Source organism: Heterocephalus glaber, unplaced genomic scaffold (genome assembly GCF_053883595.1).
Source record: "Heterocephalus glaber isolate CG9 unplaced genomic scaffold, H.glaber_assembly_v1.0 deba00001504, whole genome shotgun sequence".
Classification (NCBI taxonomy): domain Eukaryota; kingdom Metazoa; phylum Chordata; class Mammalia; order Rodentia; family Bathyergidae; genus Heterocephalus; species Heterocephalus glaber.
In genome coordinates, this window is record NW_028258324.1 from 8,611,402 (window position 1) to 8,630,174 (window position 18,773).

The 18,773-nt window shown below is 36.1% G+C and overlaps 2 protein-coding genes across 3 annotated transcripts in view; one reads left to right on the plus strand and one right to left on the minus strand.

The window, feature by feature from the left end:
- Acad11 (acyl-CoA dehydrogenase family member 11) overlaps window positions 1-18,773 on the minus strand; it is an 88,372-nt gene that overhangs the window by 17,243 nt on the left and 52,356 nt on the right. For both annotated transcript variants that reach the window (XM_021243521.2, XM_004834236.4), the window contains 5 exons: window positions 17,290-17,388; window positions 4,839-4,905; window positions 3,743-3,828; window positions 1,790-1,861; window positions 327-481 (listed from right to left, as the gene is read on the minus strand). In XM_021243521.2, coding sequence (XP_021099180.1) covers window positions 327-481; window positions 1,790-1,861; window positions 3,743-3,828; window positions 4,839-4,905; window positions 17,290-17,388 — 479 coding nt within the window. The remainder of the gene's footprint in view (window positions 1-326; window positions 482-1,789; window positions 1,862-3,742; window positions 3,829-4,838; window positions 4,906-17,289; window positions 17,389-18,773) is intronic.
- Window positions 12,125-17,295, plus strand: Ackr4 (atypical chemokine receptor 4). Its single transcript, XM_021243947.2, has 2 exons — window positions 12,125-12,290; window positions 14,919-17,295. The coding sequence occupies exon 2, from the start codon at window positions 14,928-14,930 to the stop codon at window positions 15,978-15,980; it is 1,053 nt and encodes a 350-aa protein (XP_021099606.1). The 5' UTR covers window positions 12,125-12,290; window positions 14,919-14,927; the 3' UTR covers window positions 15,981-17,295.

Here is an 18,773-nt window from a genome sequence, read left to right on the forward strand (position 1 = left end):
ACAAAGTTACCAAGCCAGGGTGAATTTACAATGTATATGGCCTATCTTGTGTCTGTGACTTGTAAATAGTAACTAGAATTGTATTTACACATCAAAGACCACTTCGGATGAGATAATGGCTAAAAAGGATATAAAAAGGGAAACGTTGAACAAAAGGGAACAAAAGGCGCAGATACTGACCAGACTGGTTTCTGGTGTTCCCACCTGCTTGCCAGAAGAAATTTTATTATTTTATCCAAATTCTGTGTCTCTGTGTATTTCTTTCTGAGATTTCCATAACATTGCATACAGGGCTACAGTGAGTTCCAATAAGAAATCACTCTTACATGTTCATACAGCTTCTTCTTAAAGGCTTCCCTTTGTGCTGCCCGCTCACACATGATCTGCAAAGTGCGTTCTGCCACACCAACTGTTCTCATACAGTGGTGGATTCTGCCAGGTCCGAGGCGGCCTTGGGAAATTTCAAATCCCCTACCTTCACCTGGGAGAAAGAAAGAACATGAAAATGGCCCATTCCTTTTGTTATTTATACAAATTTTGGGAAGATGAGCTGCTTTCAATAAAAATAGCCTTCTGGTGAGGAAAAAGCCAATTCTCTAAGGTTCATTACGCATTTATGGGAATGTTGATTGCTATGTTTTTTAAAGCCGCCTTCATTAAACATTTCAATCAAATTTAGAACTGTCTTTGGAGTGCTTACTGTACATAAGCTACTTTATTAGTGCTGCACAGTTATATCATGGCTAAGACACAGTCCCTACCTAGAAATTTAGAAGCCAGAAGAAGGGACTGATAGGTCTCCCACCACCTCAGCAGCTATTATGTATAGTAGCTGCCCTCTTCCTATGGTGCCTTGCCCCCTCCCCTGTGTGACATCATGCCAAGATGGTTGCGCCCACCAAAGAATAAACCCTTCTTCGCAGTATGCCCCTGTTCCCCCCTAGAAGGTAACTTAATACTTGCTCACCTCCTACCACCTAGTGACATCTCCGGCTCCTCCATTCCCTAGTCACTACCTCACTCAACCCCACCTCTGCCCCTACAAACCCCACCCCAGTCTCTATAAAAGACTCTCCCTGCCCCGGCCATATTGCTTTTGTCTCTCCTTTGTTCAGAGACAGCCCAGCAGATCTATTCCCCTAATAAAGGCTTGTTGTGGCCTGGTCTGGTCTTGGTCTTCGGCCCTTTTACCTGACAGGGACAAGGACAAGGGCTACAGACACAGAGAGGGACCGAGAAAGGCAAAGGAGGGCCAGACTGTAAACGACTGTGGCTGTTGGGCTCGGCAGGTATCAGGCTTGTTGAGTGGATGAGCTAAGAAACACAAAACCTTCCTGAAAGGGCTAGGATTTGAAATATTCTTTGAAGGTCGGTTAGGAGTCCAATAAATGAGAGGATGGAGTCATTTCAAGCACTGAAAGTGTTTGAAGTTATTCATTATTTTATTGTATATAAGACAAAGTCAGAAAGTATTGAAGTTTTCTTAAAACAAGTAGAGGTCTACAGATCATGTCTTAGGAAAAATGTGTTGCTTTGAATTGGTTAGCTTTTATATTTAGCTATGTTTTTAATTGATGTGGTATATAAAACCACATCTAACATGTAAATAAAATCTTGGCATACCATGTAAGAAAATCCACAAAATGGAAAATGTTTTCTTAATAAATAAAGGAAACAAGAATAAAAAGTATCTAAATTAAAGCTGATTGCATATCTTTTCCAGATTTAGTCCTAAAACTACTATACTAATATACAAGACTAGAGAACAATTTTACCAAATTTATCTCACCTAGTATTAAATTGGCAGCAGGAACTCGCACTTGATTAAAATGGATCTCAAAATGTCCTCCATGCAAATAATCTATGAATAGAAAATAAAATGTTAAAGAGACAAATGAGTTGACCAAAAAAGAGTCATGTATAATTAACCTTCAGGAGTATAATTACTCAAAGAAATTAGGATCTAAAAGTCCCATATGTCACGACATTCCTAGGTATATCTTAGCCCTGAACATGTAGTACCCAGCAGTCCTGTAAACTTATCAACTGTTCAAGTTAGAAAAAATTTTATAAATCATTGAATTCAGAGTTTTTCTAATTCATTCTCTGAAATTGTAGAGCTATGGGAAAAGGGTTTCATGGCTCTAACAAGACTATTTTATTACTGCTTTTCCTTCAAATTTTTATGGGATCCCAAAGGAATTTTGCGCAGGGAATAAAGATTCAATGTTTAAAAAAATTGAAAGTGAGTCCTATATTCAAGCTTCTTATTTTATCACTGTGGAAATCAGTGCCTGAAGATGCAAAGGGCCTGCTGGAAAGGGGAGAGGAGGCTTAGCACTGGTAGGAAGCAGAGATGGTACAGTCATTCAGGTGTTACTCTGTTTGCCTTGTCCCACTTGTTACTCCTGAAAATGCTGGCATTTGAGTCAGTGAGGCTGGGAACCCATCTGTATTCTTCTCTTTGCATCACTCATCCTCCTCAGCAAATTCTAATGATCATCTCATGCTAACTCTACACCATTTTCCTATAGGAATTAATGATCAGCCCTCCCCACACTGTTTCTTTTGGCCCTAGATACAAGGAATTAGAGAGTTGCTGGTGGATTTTTTGTACTGAAAATTGAAAGGTAGCTCTGCAGTGGCAGGTATTTGCACCTGTCTTCTAAATTCATTTTGCATGTCTTTCAGAATGTCGCTGTGTAGCCCAACAACTTCCAATGTGTAACCTGTTCCTGTGAGCTTGTTTGTCCCATCTTGTCCCCTCACTTAGCCTGTGGGCACATCCTAAAGCTACATTCACAGAAGGTTATGATGTCAAACATTTTATAAAGCTGCAAGTTTTATTCTGCACTTTAAACATATGCAATTCAGTCACACTCAACAAAAGGGAGAAAACCATGGAGAAAAAGAACGTGAAGTTCAGTCAACTTTTTCATAGCATGTATCACTTGCTGACATGCTATATAATTTACCTCCTCACATGTTTCTAGTTATTTCCTTCCAGCAACATGTAAGCTACAGAAGGGCAAGAAACCTAGTCTACTGATTTTATTAATGTATTCAAGAACCTCGAACTGTACTCAGTGCTCTATAAATAAATTCTTGCTGAGTAGATGACCTGAGGAGCATGGACCCAACAGACTGTGTGGTAGGTAACAAAAGTAACCTTGCTTCTTAAAAATTATACCCAAGAGCAGAAGAAAGAAAATGCTTTGCACTAAACCCAACTTACTGTTTAACAGCTCTCATAGGTTAATTGAAAAGTTGAACATAGAGACAAAAATTGAATTTTATTGTGAATTGCCTTGATTTAATTTATCTGTATCTGCTTCATTAATCCATATTCATGAACAAGAGAGAAGACTGGCAGTTAGAGTTGCTGTTCCTTGAATACAACCCATTCGTTCACAAACAGTAAACAAAACTGGGGAGGATGGGGCACTACCACCCCTTTATCTGCTTTATCCTGAACTCCACCTGCATGTCAAAAGAGTTGCCAGGGGCAAAGGGATTCCTAAGAATATATCTCTTACATTAAGATACTATCTACTGGGGCCGGGGGATTTAGCTCAGTGGTTTCACTGCTTGCTGTGTAAGCGCAAGCACAAGGACCTGAGTTCAATCCCTGGTACCAAAAAAAAAAAAAAAAAAAAAAAAGATACTATCTATTCCTTTCAATGCTACTGCAGTTTCTAGTCTTCTGCTTGCTAATGTTTGGACATTCTTATTTTGTACTTACCCATGTAGCCAAAAACTGACAAAGGCCTTATTAATTCTACTCCAGGTGCATTCATTGGAACAAGAATCATGCTGTGTTGTTTGTGTCTAGTGAAAAGAAAAAATAGTGTTAGGAAAAGTTTGCTAAGAGGAAAAATGAAACAGATGTTATGATGAGTTGAAATTTTCTTCTTGTTGTTAGCATCCAGTCACATAGGCAACAGTAACTGGAATGCGAGCTGTGTAAAAGACATACCTACTGCAGTCTGATGCAGGCTATGATCTGGAACAAAAATAATGATTTGAAAAGAAGTGCAAGTTGTTTGGGGTCTCTCACTACTCAACAATGGTAACTGGGAAAGGGTATATAAAAACATTTCAAGGCTCTCGCTTTTGGTCTAAACATCTAATCACTTCAATATCAGAGACAATTCTGAAAAACGTTATGTTTAATCATCCAATCCAAAGAGCTTGATGATTTAGTAACACTTCCTAAGGCCAGAAATTCTGCATGGAATAGTGCACAGCAACATTCTGTAGAATGTTTTCCAGATCTTTCTTTTAGCAAAATATTTGTGATCTGCAAATATTTAATTACAAAATATATTTTACATTATTATGATTTGTGATCTCAAGTGTTGTGTGTAAATTAAATGGGTAGAAGGAAAGATTGAATCATGTTATGGCTTGTGTCTAGATGTGCTCCCAAAGCCTCATGAAGTCATAGGTGGGGTTTTTCAGAGGTGGCTGGATTTAGAGTGATGCTGGAATTGATTCATGGTACAATGCTAGGCTCATGGGCACTAGGATTAAGTGTGTGAGAGCTATCCATCCTAAATAGCCTGAGTAAGATATAAGGCATAGAAAGAGCTGTGGTTGTCCCTTGCTTGCTCTTGCCTGCCTGCTTGCTGTGGACTATTTGTCCTCTGTGATGCCTCTCTGCCACACCACCTTGCCTTGGAGCCAGCCAATTATTAGCTGAAACCTCTACGAACTGTGAGCTAAATAAACCTTTCCTCTTTTAACTTTGGGTGTCAGGTATTTTGTCTCAGAAGTGAGAAAAATAACTAAGATAAATCATTTCTACATAGATTTCTCAATCAGAATTGTTTTATTACCTGGACACAGAAGTACTTTTAGTTCTTCCCAAAACAACTGCAACTGTGCACTTGGGATCCCCAGCTCCTAAAAACAGGGGGGAAATGAGCAGAATACATTATAAAAGGAAATTTCTCATTTGACATTTTGCTCTGAAGGTTATCATCTTCCAAGTATTCTCTGGCAAAAAAAAAAAAAATGGGGAGAAAAATCTTTTATTCATTAAAATAATAATGCTTTTTGTACACCACTATGTCATTCAAGAAAAATGATTAGGCAAGGACAAGATTGAAGTTCATTAATGAAAGCTGTTGCACACAAATAACCAGTAGTCAAAGAAACACAAAACAGCTGTGACTCTTAAGACAAAAAGATGGCTGTCCTATTCCTACCATTCAGACATCAGTATGCTAGAAAAGCTGGGAAATATATGTCTAATACAACTATGTGCCACATAGAAGATAAATTTTATATATCAAGTAAAATATTTTATATACCCACATACATGAAAACAGAAAGACTAGTTTCTCATTTATTAATTTATTAAGCATCAGAAATTTGACAATAGTCATTCTAATTTTAATCCAAAAATTTATTTATCACATGTCGGGAGTCTGTGAGGATTTCTCATTAGGCCCTTTGTGCAAAAAAGTAGATTTCATGTTTGCCATAAGTTTAAGTACCTGGTCCCTCCAAGAAACTACTATTTAGTTGGTTTTCCAATTGCAAAGCCACAAACAACTGTATAGGGTTTACTTCAACATTCACCTAATTTAATGACCATCCCATACATATTTTTAAAAGAATCCTTATTAAGAGACATACTGAAATATTGTGTTAAGGAAATGATGCAGTGTCTGGATTTATTTAAAAATAAGAGCACCACTATAGCTTTCATAGAGTTTTTAGTCTCACTGAAGACGTATCACAGTGTGATGGAAAAATACAGTGGGTGTTTAAATTTTAAAAAATTTATTGCAGCAAAAGGCACATTGCCATTAATCCCCTTCAGAATACTCCAGCTCACTTTGAACACATTTAGCCACTGTTCTTGCCACTTTCTGAAGCAGTTCTGGAGATCCTGTTTCATGTCTCTAGTTGTGTTGTTATGGCCTCACTAACCTGAGTGAATTCAAAACATTTACCTTTTGTGGTCATCTTGACTTTGGGGAAGAGCTAGAAGTCACATGGTACCAGATGCAGTGAATAAGGTGGATGAGGACACACCATAATTTTTTTTTTTTTTTTTGGTACAGGGGATCGAACTCGGGTCCTTGCGCTTGCGCAGCAGGTGGCCAAACCACTGAGCTAAATCCCCGGCCCTTCACCATAATATTTTATGAGCTACCTTTCTGTTGGATGACATTCAGCAACAGTGCTTACTGAATTTTTGCTCACACCTCATGAAGACACTCACTAAAGAGGATTTCTAGAACACTTCTACTATATTTTTGATCATTCCTTATAAATGGAGAAAACTATGCAAGGAAATAATCTAGAATATTCTAAATGGACCTGAGCAGGTAATTTTGAACTCTGGCCCAAAGTCCCCTTTTTCTATTCCTCAGAATACATTAATTTTTTTCTCTAATATTTCCTAATATCATTTTTGCCTTGTTCTATCATGGAAAAATTGTTACCACAAACTTAAATACATGCCCAATAGATTTCAGATAGCAAGTAAATTTTGAAGAAACTCACACAAAAAAGCAAATGATCCTTTAATGCTGACTTTCTTAATCTACCATGGAGAACAACTCAGATTCTCAAAACTGAAACATCTAACTTGGCTCTTTTTGTGATCATTACATAAGGGAATTAAGGGTGAATGAATAGCTTATAAAATTCAAAGTAGTTTTGTTTAACCTTGACATTTCAGAAAAATGAGAGAAAAAAACCCTTACAAATACATCATCTCCTTTTACCTATAAGCAGAATTTGGCAAGTACAACAGCTGAAACATCATTCTATTACAGATTAGTTTTGCTCTTGTACATCATTTTAGTTAATGAACAGGATGCAGAATTTCAGAAATGAAATATATTCGAGGAAATATGTGTAGTCCAGAGAACATTTCAACATAGCTGCTGTTATAGGCCTTCATGAATGAAAACAGATGGCATATAAAATGGATTTGTTTTTAATTCAGATTCTGGAATTTCAAGGCTGTCCACATGCCAGGATTAAGTCAGGCTAAAAATTATATCTTCCTGATATTATTTGCCGATGAATTTTAACTTCCAAGGCTCTTAAAACCACATGGTTATCAAAGTCATTTCCCAACAGAAGGAAGGCAGGCAACTGAAAAAAGATGACCACTGCATATGAGTGTGGGCTGAAGCAACTAAGAAGGTAATGCAAACAAATTACATTAATATGGAGCGCTGTTCGCCTCCCACAGTCTCAGGCTGTTTCTTCTGTCATCTTTGAATTTCTGGGGTAAAATACCTAAACTTCTTTTGGTTGTAACTTGAATATTAACAATTTAAAGTGAAATAAAAAACATTATTAGTTAAGTACCATTTCACAATAAAATTTCAAGTTACAAGAAATGTTTATTATACAATCCCACAGTTAAGGGGAAAATCCTATGCATTCTTCACGTGTTATGCTTAAGGGAGGAAAGAAATACTTTTTGACATTCACTGAAGCTACCTGCAGGAGAGCTTATGTCTAAATAATAAATATTCAATAAATGTTACATGCTTCTGCTATTGCTCCCACATACTATAGATAGAATATGCCTGAGTCAAAAAATCCCAAATAGCCTGGTGTGATGGCATATGCCTGTAGTCCTAAAACCGTGAGGCTGAAGCAGGAGGACTGGGAGTTCAAACTCAGCTTGGCCAACTCAGTGACTTAGCAAGACTAGGTCTCAAAATTTAAAAAGGGACGGGGATGTAGGTCAGTGTGAAGACTCTGGATTTACTACCCAGTACCACATTAAAAAGAATCCAAGTAGATTAGAGCTCAATTTATAAAAAGTTAAATAATTAACCCATAAAAAAGAGAAGAAAAATAGTTAACATTTATTAGATCTCTATATGGAAAAGTATTTCAAACTTTAAAAACTAGAAATGAAGACAAAAGAAATGGTCTATTGGTCTGTCTATGTAAAACTGTTATACATTAAAAAAACAAAATTAAAAAGCAAAAAAATGAAAAATATTTCAACATTCATGGCAAAATATTTACAATACTTATATCCTCAGAATATAAAGAATACTTGAAAATCAGTGTAAAGACAAGCAAAGAACAAATATTCAAAAAGAAGAAATAAGAATTAACCCTTCAATGCCTAGTGATCCATTTCTGGAAGGCCCATAACAATGGAACATAAATGAAATGGGTTTTCTTCAAATTCTTGTTCCTAGAAATATGGCTGAGGAGATGGCTTAGTGGTAGAGCACTTGCCTCACATACATGAGGCTCTGGGTTCAAACACTTCAAGAAAAAGAAAAACAGACAAAACAAAACAAACCAACTGGGAGTCAATATGAAATATGGCTATTCTTGTATGAAATGACAGATGTGCAAGATTATTAATTGGAGTAGTATTGTTTGCATTTGCAAAGAGTTGGACGTAAACCAATGTCCACCAATAGGAGACTGTTGAAATATACTGTGGCATATTCAAATAACGAAAGTCATTTAAAAAGAATAAGGAAACTTTCTGTGCAATGATATGAAAGAACTCCAGGATTATTATTCAATGTGAACAGTATGAACACTATTTTTGGTGTAAGAAAAAAAGGATAATCATACATGTTTAGTCACGTTCCTCAAAACAATTTAGTGACCTTAAGTGCACTCTGACAATATCTACAAAAATGCTCTTGGGCCGGGGATTTAGCTCAGTGGTTTCGCCGCCTGCTGCGCAAGCGCAAGGACCCGAGTTCGATCCCTGGTACCAGAAAAAAAAACCTCTCTATTTTTTATAACAATAAAACACTAGAAATAATCTAAAAGTTCAGTTATAGAATGGTAAAGCAAATTATGATAAATCATGCAATAAAATATTATTTAGCTACTGAAAATGCCATTTACAGTGAGTTTAGAATAATACACACTTTCCTTAAGTAACAATGTGATATGAAAGACTGTTACAGTCTGAATTCAATACATAAAATAGATGCTAAGGAGAAATTATAGTTATCTAAGTTGTGTTCGATATATACCCCAAGTGATATTCTCTGTGGTAATATAGTATGTAGTTTATCAAATATCTGTCACTGGTAACACTATAAAAGGAAAGATGAAAATTGGATGTGAGGAGAAAGATTCTTTAGGAACAAGGGACATTGTTAAGACAGGAAATCATCTTGATTTACATTTATAGAAAACTAGAATCACAGTGACTCAGTTCTCAGGTTATGAGAAAAAATGAAGAGAGGTACAGAAAAAAGGCACTAAAGAAACATCAAGTAAGTACTTTAAAAAGTTGCCTAAGTTAAGTGATGCTTCTACCTATCTTCTCAAGCTACATGACCTTCAAATTTTGCACATTTCCCCTTTTATCACCAACTGTCTTAGTTCTGTGTGAAGAGGAACAAAAAAAAAATATGGCTAGTGAGCTAGTTCCACCATGATTTATACATAGGAGGAACTCACTCTATGAAATGAGAAGCAAGCAGCTCAGTTCAGTCCTGATATCCTGTATGCCCTAAGGGCTGGGTTTGTGTTTGCGTGAGTAAAAACGACAATGACTTGCAAATTCAAAAGATGTAATTATAGCACTTTAACTGATTTACAAGATAGGAGTCCAATTTACAAGAAAGCATGTGGTTTTTTGGGGTGGGATAAACACAGGAAAGGAAAGATACTTTAAAATATAAAATAGTTTCAAGATTCCATAATAGATGGGATCATGGAATACTAAAATGTGTAAGAGATAGCATGATAAAACATAAAGTCTAAAACTAAAGATGTGAAATCAAAATTTCAGTTCTATTGCTAACCTTATATATTGGTGGAGGATAAGTTACTTAAACATTGATTGATTTGTTGATTTATGTACATACTTACTATTCAGTAAGCTGGCACTACGAGTTAAGATTCCAAGGTAAATACTGAGAGTGCAGCAGGGTACAAGATAGTCATGAAAGACAAAAAAAAAATTTATAAGCACCAACAATAGAGAGAGATGGTATTGTAAGCGTGAAGGAAGAGATGATATTGTCTGATCTAATCTGGAAGGATTATGGAAGGCTTCCTGGATTAATCAATATTAAGGTCAGGCCTGAATCTGACCTATATAGGAGCTAGGCATCTAAAATGGAGTGGGAAGAGTATTCTAGGCAGGAGTATTAATATGTGCAGTTCAGTACTGTGTTCTGTATAGCTATATTGAAGGCTACAGTTATAGATCAGTCATTAGAGAAGTATAGCATCAAGGACAAGTAAAATGGGATAATAAAAGGCACAGGAGGATTTTTATTAATTCAAAATATTTATTGAGCACCTACTGTGTTTCAGGATTAGAGTACATCAGTAACAAAGCAAACAAAAGTTCCTGATCTGATGAAGTTTATATTCTAATATTGGATGAGAGAAGAGACAGAAATGTAAATATAAATGGTATAATATAAACGATATGGAACATTAGAACATGATAAATGCTATGGTTAAGAACAGGTGGGTGATGGGTGTTTTAAACAGAGTAGCCAGGGACTTGCCTCAGTGAGCAGGTGGTGAATGGGCAAAGACTTGCAAGAAAAAAGTGAGTGAAGCTTGTAAATATCAAGAGCAAACACATTCCTGGCAGACAGCAGAGCCTGCACAAAAAGCCTGATTAGGATCATGCCTAGTATGTTCTGAAACAGCAAGGAGATTGATGTAGTAAAATGTGAAATAAGGTCAGAAGTAGGGAGAGAGGGGAAAGGCGGATCTTGTGGGCCTCTGTGGGTTGCTATAAGAATTTAGTGGGTTAGGGCCAGGGATTTAGCTCAGTGGTTTTGCCGCCTGCTGCGCAAGCACAAGGACCCAAGTTCAATCCCCGGTACCAAAAAAAAAGAATTTAGTGGGTTATTTATTTCCTCCAGTCCAATATACAGATGGTCAAGAAAAATGAGATGTAAGAGAAGGGGAAAGATCAGATAATCCAGCCAAAGCAGGGATAAAAATGCTAAGAACAATGTCCTTTAGAAGGCAGAAAGAGGTTGGAAGAATGATCAGTCAGGGTAGAAAGAGAGGCTTCTTTTGGAGAAAATGTGCTAGACCCTGCTCAGCAGTGCTAATTATGTCCATCTCATAGCAACTTTACATACGGTGACTTGATTTTGAAAGCTTGAAACTGGCCATGGTGGAACTATTTACGTCATGAACAAATGCTACAAATCTAGGTGCTGAGCTGGTTTAACTGCATGCTGATGATTCTTCTGTCTACAGAGGAGGATAAGGAGGAGGAGAAATTGGTTCAGACACATACTGTACTGCAGGGAGATAAAGAAGATGAAGGCAAGCTATAACGAACTGCTTTTGTGTGAATTAACAAAAATGGTTAGCCCAGTGAGCTGGAGAAAAAAATGGCATGGGTCTAAAATAACTTCTGCAGGTGGAGACTGAGGCTGGCCTTGCATGAGAAAATAAATAAGGCAACAGCCATGCAAATGTGAAGAGTCAAGTTCAAGTAGACCATAAATTTCTCCTTCTTTTTCATTTGTTTGGAAGCCTGGGAACTACATAGCCTCCCAGACAGAAGCCTTTTGAAGGTATGTATTCTGGTCTTTGAAGAAAAAGTTTACAATAATGCAAGAGTTTAAAGCCATGGAGAAAGGCACAGGAGAGATCTTAGGTGAAAGAGTACAATGATACCAGGAGTCTGGTAGTTTAAGTAAAATATTAAATGGCCTGGTATAAAATGATTAAGTTCAACTCTAAGTGGTTAATGATTACTCATAATTTAGCCTGTGATAGTTTAGTCTTTAAAAAGGTAATTTTCTGGGCCGGGGATTTAGCTCAGTGGTTTCACTGCCTGCTGCGCAAGTGCAAGGACCCGAGTTCAATCCCTGGTACAAAAAAAAAAAAAAAGGTAATTTTCTGAGTTCAAATCATTTTTGCCTTATTTCCTAGACAAAACAACTTGAGAGAGTATTTCTCTAAATGCTGCCAGTAAGTGCTTGGCTGCCTGGATGCTCCTGAGAGAATCTGGTTTTTCCTTGGCAGTCAGCTGCTCAGCTGCAAGCCCTTTCTTGTTCTCTCAGCTAAGTGGAAACCCTGAAAGACCTGTGGTTTTGGAAACAAGTTGGAATTCTTTCAAATGTGTATCCTAGGATACTTAAGAACTTAGATTTAACTTCATAGGGTGGTTTTCCATAAAAAGCTCACATGCTCAGAAGGTTAAATTTCAGGACAGTCCTCTGGATCCAACATAAAGGCGGAGTGTAAAACGAAAACAAAAGCAGCCTGAGTTAGAAGAGTCATTTGATTTTCCTCTGCACTCACGACTGCTCCTCTCTGCCCACCGAAAACAGGTTGGTTCATTCTTTCCTCCTTCTGCCTTGGATATAATATTGTTAAAGCCTAAAGATTTTGTATTTTTACCCATACAGTGGGAGATTTGATGCATAAAAGTTTAAACATTTTTATGTACAAAAAGAGCTATTTAAAAACAGCTGTATATTTCAACCTTAAAATTTTGAATATAGCAAGAAAATATTATTTTCAATACCATTATGCATAAATCTTTGTTAATGAGAAAACAGGTTTTGCTATATTACTTTTCTGCTTTTTTAATAAACACTATTTTTTGTTTTTATAATCATTATAAAAACACTTACATGTATATCTGCCAGAAGGATCTTTTCTGCAAACAATTTCCATTCCTATTCTTATTTACTCACATTTTAGTATGATTAATTATTACTTCAAAATATTCTTCCTTAATATCTTACATTATTTGGTCATATTATTCTTTATCATCAGGTTCATGATTTGTTATGAAACAAAGAAAGAACAAAGTTCATGTTGTGTTAACACTTAATGCATAAAAATAAGGTTATAGTAATCTTCTGGGTTGGAATTTTTCAAATACTTTAAAGATAGACTAGTCATTTTAAATCATTGGTACTTGGTTTTTGCACAATGAAAGCAATTTTTTTACAGGACTTTTCCTCAAGAGACAACCTTGACTTTGCTTTACTCTTTGAAAAAACGCTAGCCTATGATGAATGTAGTGATTATATACTACAAATGTGTACCAATAAAAATTAAAAAAAATTTAAAAGAGTGAAAAAAAAAGGCTAGCAAGTTTAAGGCTTTTCTTTTGAAAATAAACCATATAAATTAGCACATTTAAAAATATTATTTTCATGACTGACCCTATAAGGTTATTTGAGTTTCTTCAAAGAACAAAATTAACCCAAGGAGATAGAAAGGCTAAAGAAAAAAGCAAAACTGAGCAATATAATAAAAATGTTGACAGTCATTATAATACATATTGTAAAGCCTGGAACTTCTGTGCAAGCTTATCATAATACTATGGGGTGCTGTTGGCAAATACAGTACAATAATTTAATGTTGAGACAGGGGGTTCCTGATATATCATCCATACTAGAGTAACAGCTTTTTACCTATTGCCAAAACCTTCAGTTTGACACAGACTTACTAACCAGCTAGTGTGTGCCAGTCATGCTAATTAGCTTTAATTATAATCACAAATCAAACAGGTCATACTTTGGTGAGTTTACCACCTAGGGGCACAAGGCAATTGGGGAAGCACATCTTTTTCATAAAATGTGGACAATTCTCTGGAAGGTATGTCTGTGATCAGGAAAGCATTCAGGGGAAGTGACATCAAGTTAATTGAGCGGCAATGAGCTCTTCAAGGGAGAGATGGGAAAGAGTGATGAAAGAGCAAAATGAGCAAGATGTAGACAGGTGCAATAGCATGGTATGTGTCTGGCAAACCAGCATATTACTATCTACAGTGTGGGGCACAAAGTGGGGAGAGGTGGCAGTAGCTGTGGGTGATACCATATTATGGAGGGAGATTTGGGTATCAAGGCTAAGAACTTGGATTGTGTCTTGCAGGTGAAGCAATATGTCTTCCAGGTAGGGAGCTAACCAGGGGATTGTCAGATTGGCAATTTAGAAATAGAACACCGGTAGCAATAAGAAAAATGATTTTCAAAAGGAGGTGGTGAGGAGGAATAACAACAAGATTCCAGCTAGGACAAAACTGCAGTAGGCCAGGAAGAAACATGAGAGTTAAACTGTTGAGATGAACCCAAGAGTATAGACTGGAAGAGGGAGACAGAACTAAGACCTATGTGGAAGGTAAAGAACTTATGGACTAACTTATGAAAATCAGAGGTGAAGGTAAAACAGAAGTCAAGAATGGTTAGGCTCACAGCTTAGAGGTCCAGGGTGTTGATGGTGCTACCAATAATAGTTTATAAAAAGCGAGTAGTGTCAAGTTTTGGAGGGAGGTTGATTAAAGAAGGTCTTGTTTTATAAAAGCCAACTAGTGAAATTTGGTACAAATAATTTAACTTATTTAAATTAAATTTATAAATTAATAACATAAAAATGAAAAATAAGTATTTTTGAAAAGAAAATTATTAATTTATTTTGATTTTAAAATTTACTCTATTGCAGATATACTCTGTAAGATTCACTAAGGTATATATGTTAAAATCAGAGCATTTTTTATTCCTCTTGAAATCTGACTAAATTTTTGTTATCTTAAAAACTACATTTACAGGGGCTGGGATTTAGCTCTGTGGTTCCACTGCCTGCCTCACAAGCGCAAGCATCTGAGTTCGATCCCCAGTAACCGCCCCCCCCCCAAAACTGTTTTACAGAAAAGTCTTCAATTTGACTTAGGATTTAATTATGAAGAGAGTTTCCAAATGTACTATTCATCCTCCCTGTGTAAGTCCCAGCTCTGCCCACAGACTTGTAAAAATAAAGGACAGGTAACAAATCTTAGGGATACACTCCAATGTGGCTCCCATTAAAGCTTTTCAAAGAGTGGCAGATTCAGGCTCACATATGCTACAGCAATAATATGTTCTCTAGAGAAAGAACAAAACACATGCGAGGCAAAAGCTGCTTCCCGTTAAGTAGTATTAGTATCTTGTGCTCTTTTTGTTATCTAGATTGGAGCCATGGCTTTGGAGCAGAACCAGTCAACAGATTACTATTACGAGGAAAATGAAATGAACAGCACTCATGACTACAGTCAGTATGAAGTGATCTGCATAAAAGAAGAGGTCAGAAATTTTGCAAAAGTTTTCCTCCCTGCCTTCTTTGCAGTAGCTTTCATCATTGGACTTGCAGGCAACTCCGTAGTTGTGGCAATTTATGCCTATTACAAGAAACAGAGAACCAAGACAGATGTGTACATCCTGAATTTGGGTGTGGCTGATTTACTCCTTCTGTTCACTCTGCCTTTCTGGGCAGTTAATGCTGCTCATGGGTGGGTCTTAGGGGAAATGATGTGCAAAGTAACTTCAGCCCTATACACAGTAAACTTTGTCTCAGGAATGCAGTTTCTGGCTTGTATCAGCATAGACAGATACTGGGCTGTAACTAAAGCCCCCAGCCAATCAGGAGTGGGAAAACCTTGCTGGATCATTTGTTTCTGTGTCTGGATGGCTGCCATTTTGCTGAGTATACCCCAGCTGGTTTTTTACACAGTAAATGACAATAGCAGGTGCATTCCTATCTTTCCCCACCACCTAGGAACATCAATGAAAGCATCCATTCAAATGCTGGAAATCTGCATTGGATTTGTGGTTCCTTTTCTTTTTATGGGGGTGTGCTACTTTATTACAGCAAGGACACTCCTGAAGATGCCTAATATTAAAAAATCTCAACCCCTCAAAGTTCTGCTCACAGTGGTTATAGTTTTTATTGTTACTCAGCTGCCTTATAACATTGTCAAGTTCTGCCGGGCCATAGACATCATCTACTCCCTGATCACTGACTGTGACATGAGCAAACGCATGGATGTTGCCATCCAAATCACAGAGAGCATTGCACTCTTTCATAGCTGCCTCAACCCAGTCCTATATGTTTTCATGGGAGCCTCTTTTAAAAACTATATTATGAAAGTGGCCAAGAAATATGGATCCTGGAGAAGACAGAGACAAAATGTGGAGGAGATTCCTTTTGATTCAGAGGGTCCTACAGAGCCAACAAGTTCTTTTACCATTTAAATGTAAAACTGCTCTGTCTTTTGCTTGGATGATGCTTCTTCTTCAGATAAAACATTTACATTATTGTGAAACTCAGATATCAAACACTATTTGTGTAATTTATCACAAAGAAGAAGCTGAGGGGAGGGAGAGGACAGAAGTCAGGAAGAGGGAACATAAAAGAAAAAAAAAAGAGGGAACAATACATGTATAAAACATGAAAATTAAAATAACAATATAGGAAAGTATTAGTAATAGGCATAAATAAAAGCACTATGCTATGAAGAGGAAGACCTCTGTGGGTGAAGGAATAGTTTTGTACCCTGATTACAGTAATGGTTACACAAATTTACATGTGTGATATAATGCTACAGAATTCTCCAATCATTGTACCAATTTTCAACTTCCTGGTTTTAATACTATGCCTTAATTATGTCAGATAAACCATCAGGCTCATCAATGGATGAAAGATACCTGGGATTGTTCTGTATTATCTTCATAACTACCTGTGATTTATAATAATTTCAAAACAAAGTAATTTTTTAAAAAAGGCTATAGGTTAGGCAATCTAAAACCTATTCATAAAGGGGCTTAAGAGGCATTTATAATCATTTTTAATTTTCTAAATTGTAAATAAACATTTCTCTGCATAATTTTTGTACTTGGATAATTGTACAGCAAAAGTTAATCTTTTTTGTTTCTTAATTTGTAAGTAATTTTATAAAATTACAGAAGGAATGACAACCACAACCCAAAAAGCAAAACACCATAAGGTTTTTTTGGTCCTTTCATACATTTTTGGTAAGTTCCTAAACACATAGGTTGTTTATGATGTCAAATTTCTTTTGTAATAACTGGTTATCTTAATAAATATAAGGTTTCTGATATACACTCTAGGAGCAATTATCAGATAATTATAAGTATATGAGTTCCAGGTTTTTTTTTAATCTCCCAAAGTTATAAAATATGAAAGTCTATTGGTGAGAGTTGGCCAACAAATGCTATCTTATGTATAAAGTTTCTTATTTTTCATTTAAACATTTTTAACCAGTGAAAATATGTACCACAAATTATTATTAGTGTTATTATTATTAGTGCCAAGGCCTTGTGCATGCTAAGCTGAGCTACCCCCTACATCCCACAGTCATGTAGTTTTAATAATGTGTTGTGCTTATCTTTTAAAAATTATTTTTCCTCTATTTCTAAATCTGAACATGCTTTCAAAGGCAGAATTTAAAGAATTATGATCATGAAACTAATGATTATGAATCACAGCATTATTCTGCTGAGGATCAATCTGTTGAATAAAAAATTAATGTTGAACACTTACCACTGCTCCACCATTTCTTGCCGTTAATTACATAGCTATCTCCATCTCTTTCAATGCTACATTCAATATTTGTGGCATCACTAGAAGATACATCAGGCTCTATAAATAAAGAAATGTTGAATTTATAGGCAGGTAGACATCATTGTTTTGCAAAAGAGGCTTAGATTCAGGAATGTAGACCAAGGACAGAGGCATCTTTATCTTCTCTGGTCCTCCCCTAACCTACACATTGTACGTATTCAATAAATATTCAATGAGAAAATGAATGAGGTCTGTGGAATGCTAGGGATCAGTACTCTGAATTCTCAACTCCCACCTTGATGTCTAACTCAGGACACAAGTCACTTAGTCATTTCTCTAAACATCAAATGTAGATTAAAAATATTGTCTTTTACTTCCCTCAGTGGAAATCTGTACTAAATATTGGCAAGCCAAGTTTCCTCACTATACAGTTTACTCTCTTAAACAATTTCTCACTGTGCCTTGCAGGTTCCATTGAGAATGTATTCCTCAATTTATATACCTTACATTCTTTATAGTCTGCTCAACACTCATGGTCTCCAGAAAGTTTTTCTAAATAACTGCTTAACTGTATGGCATTTAAGAACTAGCTAGTTCTTGCAATAATCTGCACTTATTAATATGTTACCCTTTTAAATGGGTCATTCAGATATTTCATGTATTCTATTTCTGTAACTTGAGACTTTTTTTTGAGAAAGGGCACTCTGTACTTACTTTGTAACTCACAGTTAAAGAATACATTACACTGCAAGTGTTCAATAATGCCTATTACTGAGTTAAGTGGAAATCAGCTTTCTTATTATAAATTGTTATAGAAAACAATAAAATCTGGCTATTATTAAAAGCATTAAAAATTATGCCCAAACTATATTCAGTTTAATTCTATACTCAATCCTGAAAAGATAATTTTTGTTTTTTAAAGAATTTTTAACCACTGTTTTCTATGTACAAATTATAGCAAAGCCATTTTTATTGTTTCCCACTTTTATTTTCCCACGTGATTATAATTTGAGCCATGTGTCCAGCCATGGTTAAAATTTTGTATTTCTAGACTTATGGAAGAGTTGAGTATTTTAAATCACTATAAAATTATCACAAAGATGAATATCTCATACACCAGAGTAAAAACAATCTTAGTCTTTTTTTTCTTCTTGGTACCAGGAACTGAACTTGGGACCTTGCACTTGCCAGGCACGCGCAGCACTGCTGAACTATATCCCAGCAAAACAATCTTAAATATCCAAAGACACCAATTTAAAAAATGCAAGTTAAAAGATTATGAGACTAGGGGTACTCTGCTGCTAATGTTAAAGGAGGCTACCAGAAAACATCTGATATCCTCCCAAAGAGGAGGACAATTTTATTCTGCATACTTAAAAATGCCAGAAATTAAAACTAGATTCAAAACAAACATATTCACATTTTTGGCCCTGGACAAATGTGAGTGAAAGCTAGAGCCACAT